The 10594-nt window shown below is 54.4% G+C and overlaps 1 protein-coding gene across 1 annotated transcript in view; it reads left to right on the top strand.

The window, feature by feature from the left end:
- LOC139235682 (salivary glue protein Sgs-3-like) overlaps positions 1 to 10183 on the top strand; it is a 22040-nt gene extending 11857 nt beyond the window's left edge. The window contains exon 3 of the mRNA XM_070866722.1: positions 10143 to 10183. Coding sequence (XP_070722823.1) covers positions 10143 to 10183 — 41 coding nt within the window. The remainder of the gene's footprint in view (positions 1 to 10142) is intronic.
- The last annotated feature ends 411 nt before the right edge of the window (positions 10184 to 10594 follow it).

The following is a 10594-nucleotide window of genomic DNA, read 5'->3' as shown; positions in this document are numbered from 1 at the left end:
TCAATAAGATCACGGTTGATCTTTGACCTCAACTCCACTTTCCTGCACTTCGCCATATCCCTCGATCCCTTTAATACCCAAAATCTATTCATCTCTGTCTTGAATGCACTCCAAGACTGAGCCTCCACAGCCCTCCGGGGCAGAGAATTCCAAAGATTCACCCCCCTCTGAGTGAAGAAGTTTCTCCTCATCTCAGTCCTAAATGGCCGACCCCTTATCCTGAGACTGTGACCCCTGGTTCTAGACTCCCCAGCCCGGGGGAAACACCCTCCCTGCATCTACCCTGTCAAGCCCTCTCCGAATGTTGTATGTTTCAATGAGATCACCTCATTCTTCTAAACTCCAGAGAATACCGGCCTAGTGTACTCAATCTCTCCTCATAGGACAATCCCCCCCATCCCAGGAATCAGTCTGGTGAACCTTCGTTGCACTCCCTCTATGGCAAGTATATCCTTCCTTAGGTAAGGAGACCCAAACTGTACACAATAACATCTTTACTCTTAGACTCAAATCCTCCTGTAATAAAGGCCAACATACCATTTGCTTTCTTCATTGCTTGCTGTACCTGCATGTTAACTTTCAGTGATTGGTGTACAAGGACACCCAGGTCCCTCTGAACACCAACATTTCCCAATCTCTCACCATTTAAAAATACTCTGTTTTTCTATTTTTCCTACCAAAGTGGATAACTTCCCATTTCTCCACATTATATTCCATTTGCCATGTACTTGCCCACTCACTTACCCTGTCTATATCCCCTTGAAGCCTCTTTGCATCCTGCTCACAACTTACATCCCCACCTAGCTTTGTATCATCAGCAAACTTGGATATATTACACTTGGTCCCCTCATCCAAATCATTGATACAGATTGTGAATAGCTGGGGCCCCAGCACAGATCCTTGCGGTACCCCACTAGTTACAGCCTGACAACCCGAAAATGACCCGTTTATTCCTACCCTCTGTTTTCTGTCCGTTAACCAATCCTCAATCCATGCTAGTATATACCCCCAATCCCATGAGCCCTAATTTTGTTCAATAGCCTCTTGTTTGGCACCTTATCAAATGGATTTCTGAAAATCCAAATACACCACATCCACTGGCTCCCCCTTTATCTATTCTACTAGTTACAACCTCAAAAAACTCTTAACAGATTTGTCAAACTTGATTTCCCTTTCACTCTGCCCAATCCTATTATTATTCTCTAAGTGCCCCGTTACCACATCCTTAATAATAGATTCTAGCATTTTCCCTACGACTGATGTCAGGCTAACTGGTCTATATTTCCCTGTTTTCTCTCTCCCTCCTTTCTTAAATAGTGGGGTTACATTAGCTACCTTCCAATCCATGGGAACCGTTGTAGAATCTATTGGAAGATGACAACCAATGTAGCCTCTATCTCTATAGCCACCTCTTTCAAAACCCTAGGATGTAGGCCGTCTGACCCAGGGGATTTATCGGCTTTCAGTCCCATTAATTTCTCCAGTACTATTTTATGGTTATAAAAGACTTTTGATTTCCTTTTTATGTTAGCCACCAATCTATTCTCATGCTCTCTCTTCACCTCTCTCATTCCCTTTTACAGATCTCCTCTGCACTTTCTATATTCAGCTTGGTTCTCCAGTGTATTATGAACCTTACATTGTCATAAGCCTCCTTTTTCCAGTTCTATTATAATCTCTATATCTTTAGTCACGCAGGGAGCTCTAACTTCCGATGGCCTTCCTTTCCCCCTCGTGGGAATATGTCTATTGTGTACCCAAACTATCTCCTCTTTGAAGGCCTCTCTTTGTTAATTTACTGTTTTACCTGCCAATCCTTGATTCCAATCTACCTGGGCCAGCTCCCTCTCAACTCACTGAAGTTAAGTATTTTTAAACTTGATTGCCCCCCGTGTCCTTTTCAATAACTATTCTACACCTGATATTGTGATCGCTGTTCCCCAAATGCTCCCCCACTGAAACATGTTCCGCTTGTCCCATTCCATTCCCCACAACTAGATCTAGCACTGTGTCCTTCCTCGTTGGGCTGGAAACACTAATTAAGAAAGTTTTCTTGTACACATTTCAGGAATTTCTGCCCCTCCCCCTGTCCCAGTCTATATTAGGATAATTGAAGCCCCCCATGAGACCATAGAGACCTCATTACTCTAAGGTCCTTGCTTCTTTCTGTAATTTCGCTGTAAATTTGATCCTCTATCTCCTTCCTGAAGGTTGGCATGCAGGTTCAGCAGACGGTTAAGAAAGCAAATGGCATGTTGGCCTTCATAGCGAGGGGATTTGAGTACAGGGGCAGGGAGGTGTTACTACAGTTGTACAGGGCCTTGGTGAGGCCACACCTGGAGTATTGTGTACATTTTTGGTCTCCTACCTTGAGGAAGGACATTCTTGCTATTGAGGGAGTGCAGCGAAGGTTCACCAGACTGATTCCCGGGATGGCAGGACTGACCTATCAAGAAAGACTGGATCAACTGGGCTTGTATTCACCTGGAGTTCAGAAGAATGAGAGGGGACCTCATAGAAACGTTTAGAATTCTGATGGGGTTAGACAGGTTAGATGCAGGAAGAATGTTCCCAATGTTGGGGAAGTCCAGAACCAGGGGGTCACAGTCTAAGGATAAGGGGTAAGCCATTTAGGACCGAGATGAGGAGAAACTTCTTCACCCAGAGAGAGGTGAATCTGTGGAATTCTCTACCGCAGAAAGTTGTTGAGGCCAATTCACTAAATATATTCAAAAAGGAGTTAGATGAAGTCCTTACCACTCGGGGGATCAAGGGGTATAGCGAGAAAGCAGGAATGGGGTACTGAAGTTGCATGTTCAGCCATGAACTCATTGAATGGCGGTGCGGGCTCGAAGGGCTGAATGGCTTACTCCTGCACCTGTTTTCTATGTTTCTATGTTTCCCAGTATTTGGTGGCCTATAGCATACGCCCACTCGCATAATAGCTCCTCTATTGTTCCTTAATTCTCACAAAATAGATTCTGACTTTAACCCCTCAGCTACATTATCCTGCTCCAGTGCTTTCATAGTTTCTTTGATCAATATTACCATTCCCCCTCCTTTTTTCCTTATCTTTCTTGAATATCCCATAGCCAGGAAAACGAAGTTCCTAATCCTCCTCTTCTTTGAGCTAGGCCTCCGTTATAGCCACTATCTTATAGCCCCACATGACGACTTGTGCCTGTAGCTCACCAACCTCACTTACCATGCTCTGTGCATTTATGCACGTACACTCCAAACCCGTCTTCAACTGCTTCACATTTGTCCCCCGTCTGATCCCTTCGATTTCAACTCCGGTGCTATTTGTCTCTCCCAGTCCGCTGTGCGCCTTGCATCTCCTCTGTAATGTTTTGTCCTGGTGCCCACTCCCAACAAATTAGTTTTAACCCTGGCCCCCCCCCGTTCTGTCTATAACAGACAGGACTGGAACTATTGCTTAAAAAACTGACTGCAAAAGCTTCTATAGATACGCGAAGAGAAAAAGATTAGTGAAGACCAACGTAGGTCCCTGGCAGTCAGATTCAGGTGAATTTATAATGGGGAACAAAGAAATGGCGGACCAGTTGAACAAATACTTTGGTTCTGTCTTCACGAAGGAAGGCACAAATAACCTTCCGGAAATACTAGGGGACTGAGGGTCGAGCGAAAAGGAGGAACTGAAGGAAATCCTTATTAGTCAGGAAATTTTGTTCAGGAAATTGATGGGATTGAAGGCCGATAGATCCCCGGGCAATGATCGTCTGCATCCCAGAGTACTTAAGGAAGTGGCCCTAGAAATAGTGGATGCATTGGTGATCATTTTCCAACAGTCTATCGACTCTGGATCAGTTCCTATGGACTGGAGGGTAGCTAATGTAACACCACTTTTTAAAAAAGGAGGGAGAGAGAAAACGGGTAATTATAGACCGGTTAGCCTGACATCAGTACTGGGGAAAATGTTGGAATCAATTATTAAAGATGAAATAGCAGCACATTTGGAAAGCAGTGACAGGATTGGTCCAAGTCAGCATGGATTTATGAAAGGGAAATCATGCTTGACAAATCTTCTGGAATTTTTTGAGGATGTAACTAATAGAATGGACAAGGGAGAACCAGTGGATGTGGTGTATTTGGACTTTCAAAAGGCTTTTAACAAGGTCCCACACAAGAGATTAGTGTGCAAAATCAAAGCACATGGTATTGGGGGTAATGCACTGGCGTGGATAGAGAACTCGTGGGCCTGCTCCCGGGCCTGGCCAAGGGGGCCATCAGCCGGTCCAGGCAGCGGGCGGTCGAGGGGGTCGTTCAGCCCGACTGCCTGCGTCTCTTCCGCGGTTACATCCGAGCCAGGGTGTCCCTGGAGATGGAGCACACGGTGTCCACCGGTACGCTCGCGGCCTTCCGCGAGAGGTGGGCGCCGGAGGGACTGGAGTGCATCGTCACCCCCGGCAACCAAACTCTAATTTGATCCGTTTAATGTCCAAAGTTTAATTTGTCGGTTTTAGTGCCTCTTTAATAAGGGGGCACTTGATTTATAGTTAAAATACTTAAAACACTAAAGTAGTTTAAAAGTTCTTTGGTATGTTGGCCTTTGTAGCGAGAGGATTTGAGTATAGGAGCAGGGAGGTCTTACTGCAGTTGTACAGGGCCTTGATGAGGCCTCACCTGGAATATTGTGTTCAGTTTTGGTCTCCTAATCTGAGGAAGGACGTTCTTGCTATTGAGGGAGTGCAGCGAAGGTTCACCAGACTGATTCCCGGGATGGCAGGACTGACATATGAGGAGAGACTGGATCGACTGGGCCTGTATTCACTGGAGTTTAGAAGGATGAGAGGGGATCTCATAGAAACATATAAAATTCTGACGGGACTGGACAGGTTAGATGCAGGAAGAATGTTCCCGATGTTGGGGAAGTCCAGAACCAGGGGACACAGTCTTAGGATAAGGGGTAGGCCATTTAGGACCGAGATGAGGAGAAACTTCTTCACTCAGAGAGTTGTTAACCTGTGGAATTCTCTACCGCAGAGAGTTGTTGAGGCCAGTTCATTGGATATATTCAAGGGGGAGTTAGATATGGCACTTACGGCTAAAGGGATCAAGGAGTATGGAGAGAAAGCAGGAATGGGGTACTGAGGGAATGATCAGCCATGATCTTATTGAATGGTGGTGCAGGCTCGAAGGGCCGAATGGCCTACTCCTGCACCTATTTTCTCTGTTTCTATGTTTCCAGGAATCAGTCTGGTGAACCTTCGCTGCACTCCCTCAATAGCAAGAACGTCCTTCCTCAGATTAGGAGACCAAAACTGAACACAATATTCCAGGTGAGGCCTCACCAAGGCCCTGTACAACTGCAGTAAGACCTCTCTGCTCCTGTACTCAAATCCTCTCGCTACAAAGGCCAACATACCAAAGAACTTTTTAACTATTTTAGTGGAACTATAAATCAAGTGCCCCCTTATTAAAGAGGCACTAAAACCGACAAATTAAACTTTGGACATTAAACGGATCAAATTAGAATTTGGTTGCCGGGGGTTACGATGCACTCCAGTCCCTCCGGCGCCCACCTCTCGCGGAAGGCCGCGAGCGTACCGGTGGACACCGCGTGCTCCATCTCCAGGGACACCCTGGCCCGGATGTAACCGCGGAAGAGAGGCAGGCAGTCGGGGCTGAACGACCTCCTCGACCGCCCGCTGCCTGGACCGGCTGATGGCCCCCTTGGCCGTGCCCAAGAGCAGTCCTACGAGGAGGCCCTCTGACCTACCCGCTCCCCTCCGCACAGGGTGCCCAAAGATCAGGAGTGTGGGACTGAAGTGCGAACCAGAATTTGAGGAGCACCCCCTTCAAATAATGGAACAGGGGCTGCAACCTCGCACACTGAACCTAAACGTGGAACACGGACTCCTCCAGACCGCAGAGATTGCAGGCGGCCTGGGAGTCCGTGAACCGACTTAAAACCCGATTGCACGGGACTGCTCCGTGCACCACCCTCCAGGCCAAGCCCCCGATAAATAAAGGGAGGGACTCCCGTCGTAGAGTGCCCTCCATCGGGGACCCCCGCCTCCTCCGGACGGCAAGATGGTACGCCATGGCGTGTCCGGACGGCAGGCGATGACGGCAAGGTGGAGAGTGTGCAGGAGCAGCCCGTACAGGAAAACCCGTCCCTCCGCCCGGGACTGAAAGGCACGGAGGGGATTTCCCCGAAGGGGGCTCAAGTTGTGAGGCGCCGGCTCCCGAGGGAGGTTCCGGGGGCTTGGCGCCGATGAGGAATTCCGTCCGGACGGGGGTCAGTTCGGACGGGATCTCCCCCCACGTGCTCGGGCCTCCTCGACGCACCTAACGGAGTCGGGGCCCAGCGCTGCTTTCATGGCATTGTCCTGGATGGTAAAGAGCTATGAGATATTGCATCGCATCTGCGTAATCTGATATCCAGGACAGTGTGCATTTCTGTGACGTGCAGCTAAATAAACTCCCTTTGAAGATGAATCCCTGGTCTCCAGCCATTAGAGACCTGATTATCCCCTCGCCAATCGCAGAAAGATTCCTCCCTTTGTTTCCGGTTTTCCCCTTGAAGTGCACTCCCATCGGGATGAGGACAGACACAGTTCAGCTCATCCCATCCCGCACAGCATCACCATCATAGGCGGTCCCTCGAATCGAGGATGACTTGCTTCCAAGCCAAGAAGGGATAAGTTCAATGAGTTCACAGGTGTTTCGATGAGGGACCTAATATTCCAGATCCCGAACTACATCCTGAAGGGTGGACGATGCCTGTGGGTGGATTTGTTTAACGTGGGGTGACCGTTACACACCAGCCACCACACGGGGCTTGACAGAGCGAGGTCTTGGTCCAGTGGCAAGGGGTAACCAGGACGACTGGAGACCAGCTCTGCTGCATGGACCTAGTGCGCCCACATATCGCACAGTGTGGGCTGGGCCCATGCTGCCCCTGGGCCCCTCGCCTCTCCTGGGCCCCGAACTCTCGCCTGCCCTGGGCCCCGAACTCTCACCTCTCCTGGGCCCTCGCCTCTCCAGGGCCCCGAGCTCACACCTGTCCCGGACCCTGAACTCTCGCCCCTCCTGGGCTCTCGCCTCTCCTGGGCCCTCGCCTCTCCTGGACCCTCGCCCCTCCTGGGCCCTTGCCTCTCCTGGACCCTCGCCCCTCCTGGGCCCTGAACTCTCTCCTCTCCTGGGCCCTCGCCCCTCCTGGGCCCTCGCTCCTCCTGGGCCCTCGCCTCTCCTGGGCCCTGAACTCTCTCCTCTCCTGGGCCCTCGCCCCTCCTGGGCCCTCGCCTCTCCTGGGCCCTGAACTCTCTCCTCTCCTGGGCCCTCGCCCCTCCTGGGCCCTCGCCTCACCTGGGCCCTCGCCCCTCCTGGGCCGTCGTCTCTCCTGGGCCCTCGCCTCACCTGGACCCTCGCCTCTCCTGGACCATCGCCTCTCCTGGGCCCTCGCCCCTCCTGGGCCCTCGCCTCTCCTGGGCCCTCGCCTCTCCCGGGCCCTCGCCTCTCCTGGACCCTCGCACCTCCTGGGCCCTCGCCTCTCCCGGGCCCTCGCCTCTCCTGGACCATCGCCTCTCCTGGGCCCTCGCCTCTCCCGGGCCCTCGCCTCTCCTGGACCCTCGCACCTCCTGGGCCCTCGCCTCTCCTGGGCCCTCGCCTCTCCTGGGCCCTTGCCCCTCGCCTCTCCTGGGCCCTGGGCCCTCGCCTCTCCTGGGCCCTTGCCTCTCCTGGGCCCTGGGCCCTCGCCTCTCCTGGGCCCTGGGCCCTTGCCTCTCCTGGGCCCTCACCTCTCCTGGGCCCTTGCCTCTCCTGGGCCCTTGCCTCTCAGGGCCATTGCCTCTCCTGGGCCCTGGGCCCTTGCCTCTCCTGGGCCCTCACCTCTCCTTGGCCCTCGCCTCTCCTGGTCTCTGAACTCTCGCCTCTCCTGAACTCTCGCCTCTCCTGGGCCCTCGTCTCTCCTGGGCCCTCGCCTCTCCCGGGCCCTCGCCTCTCCTGAACTCTTGCCTCTCCTGGGCCCTCGCCTCTCTTGGACCCTGAACTCTCACCTCTCCTGGGCCCTCGTCTCTCCTGGGCACTCGCCTCTCCTGGGCCCTCGCCTCTCCTGGGTCCTGAACTCTCGCCCCTCCTGGGCCCTCGCCCCTCCTGGGCCCTCGCCTCTCCTGAACTCTCGCCCGTCCTGGGCCCCGAACTCTCGCCTCTCCTGGGCCCAGAACCCTCACCTCTCCTGGGCCATTGCCTCTCCTGGGCCATCGCCCCTCCTGGGCCCTCACCTCTCCTGGGCCTTCGCCTCTCCTGAGCCCTGAACTCTCGCCACTCCTGGGCCCTCGCCTCTCCTGGGCCCTCGCCGCTCCTGAACTCTCGCCCCTCCTGGCCCCGAACTCTCGCCCCTCCTGGGCCCTGAACCCTCACCTCTCCTGGGCCCTTGCCTCTCCTAGGCCATCGCCCCTTCTGGGCCCTCGCCTTTCCTGGGCCCTGAACTCTCGCCTCTCCTGGGCCCTGAACCCTCGCCTCTCCTGGGCCCTCGCCCCTCCTGGGCCCTGAACCCTCACCTCTCCTGGGCCCTCGCCTCTCCTGGGCCCTGAACCCTCACCTCTCCTGGGCCCTCGCCTCTCCTGGGCCCTGAACTCTCGCCCCTCCTGGGCCCTCGCCTCTCCTGGGCCCTCGCCCCTCCTGGGCCCTCGCCTCTCCTGGGCCGTCGTCCCTCCTGGGCCCTCGCCTCTCCTGGGCCCTCGCCCCTCCTGGGCCCTCGCCTCTCCTGGGCCCTCGCCCCTCCTGGGCCCTCGTCTCTCCTGGGCCCTCGTCCCTCCTGGGCCCTCGCCTCTCCTGGGCCCTCGCCTCTCCTGGGCCGTCGCCCCTCCTGGGCCCTCGCCTCTCCTGGGCCCTCGCCTCTCCTGGGCCCTCGCCCCTCCTGGGCCCTCGCCTCTCCTGGGCCCTCGCCTCTCCTGGGCCCTCGCCCCTCCTGGGCCCTGAACTCTCTCCTGGGTCCTCACCTCTCCTGGGCCCTCGCCTCTCCTGGGCCCTCGCCCCTCCTTGGCCCTGAACCCTCACCTCTCCTGGGCCCTCGCCTCTCCTGAACCCTCACCCTTCCTGGGCCCTGAACCCTCACCTCTCCTGGGCCCTCGCCTCTCCTGAACCCTCACCCCTCCTGGGCTCTCACCTCTCCTGGGCCCTCGCCCCTCCTGGGCCCTGAACCCTCTCCTGGGCCCTCGCCCCTCCTGGGCCCTGAACTCTCACCTCTCCTTGGGTCAGAAGGGGGGGGGTCGGATCGGAAGTGGGGGCAGGGGGGGGTCGGGTCAGAAGTGGGGTTCGGGTCAGAAGGGGGATGTCGGATCGGAAGGGGCCCTCAATTTTCTAACTATTTTAATGTTCACAAAACCCAAATGGGCGCCTGTGAGCACCTTGAGTTAAGTCGATGCCGTGCATTGCCCTCATCGATGGTCTTTAACCAACAATATACTCACCCCAGCAGCCCCGTGGCAACCCTTTTCTAAATGGCCTCCTCTTGTCCCGTACCGCAACAAACATCACGGTTGGACTTGTGAAGGGTCCCGGGCTTTATGAACCGAGGCATCGGCCGAGAAACTTGCGGCGTTGGCCCCTCCCGTAAATAACCAGACTAACCTGAAACGGGAGTAATGTAACTTAACTGTGTCCTTTATAGCAACTCCCAAAATGGCGGCCCGGAACCAGCATGAACCAGCTTCTTTACAGCAGCTTGGGAATAGCTCCCGCAGGGTCCGAGTACCCCTCTGGTGTCACGTCACAAACAAATAGTGTATGAACACAACATATATCCCGCCACCACCCCAACCCCCTCCGTTCTGAAACCACAGAACAGACACCAGACTTTCCGCTGCATTGTCGATGATTTTCTCGGCGTTACAGCTGGCTTTTCCTCGGTATCGCCCATAACTGGAGTCTCCCGCCGTGACCAAACCGCCAGGGCGTAAGTTTGGCCTCAACCGCCGATGTCCAGGTCACCGAGAGCCCCGCCCTGTAAAAGCTGCTTAAACAGAGCAGTAAGAGGGGGGGGGGGCCCTACAAAGAAAGGTCAGTTAAAGGCTCTTTAATTCTTTTTTTTTAAATGTTACCATGACGATTAGGGTTAAAACTGTCTTGGGAATGCTTTGTATGTGTTTTTTTTAAATGATAATTTTTTCCTTAAGTTCTGCCCCCCAGCCTAGGCCCGACTGCAGCCTTGGACTAAATTTTTGTCCATTCCGGTAACGACCGCCCATTTGGCTAACGTTCCACGTACCCGCCGAGAAACCAGCGAGAATGCCGATCTCTTTCCCCGCCGGGCGATCGGTTGTACTGGCCTGTACCCTCAAAATGGAAACTCTCGCCCGTCTTTTTTCGGCCAAGCGAGCCTTCTCAGCGAGCAATCGGGGCGTCAAGGGCCTTTACGGAAAGTCCGGTCGAGATCGCCAGGCCGTGTTCTGACTCGCTGAGACCGGCGTGGAGCCGGCGGTGTTTGACCGAGGTTTTTGGGGTCGGGAAGCACAACCCTGCCTCGGTTCCACCCTGCTGGTCTGTCGGCCTGTGAGTTGGCATCAGCCTACGAGCGTTCCATCGCGATCCATCTTCCAGCTCGTCGGGGTGAGGGCTGAACCTTCGC

This window comes from Pristiophorus japonicus, chromosome 23, assembly GCF_044704955.1.
Source record: "Pristiophorus japonicus isolate sPriJap1 chromosome 23, sPriJap1.hap1, whole genome shotgun sequence".
NCBI classification, from domain to species: domain Eukaryota; kingdom Metazoa; phylum Chordata; class Chondrichthyes; family Pristiophoridae; genus Pristiophorus; species Pristiophorus japonicus.
Note: the sequence above shows the minus strand (reverse complement) of the source record. Positions and strands in the feature narration are given on the sequence as shown.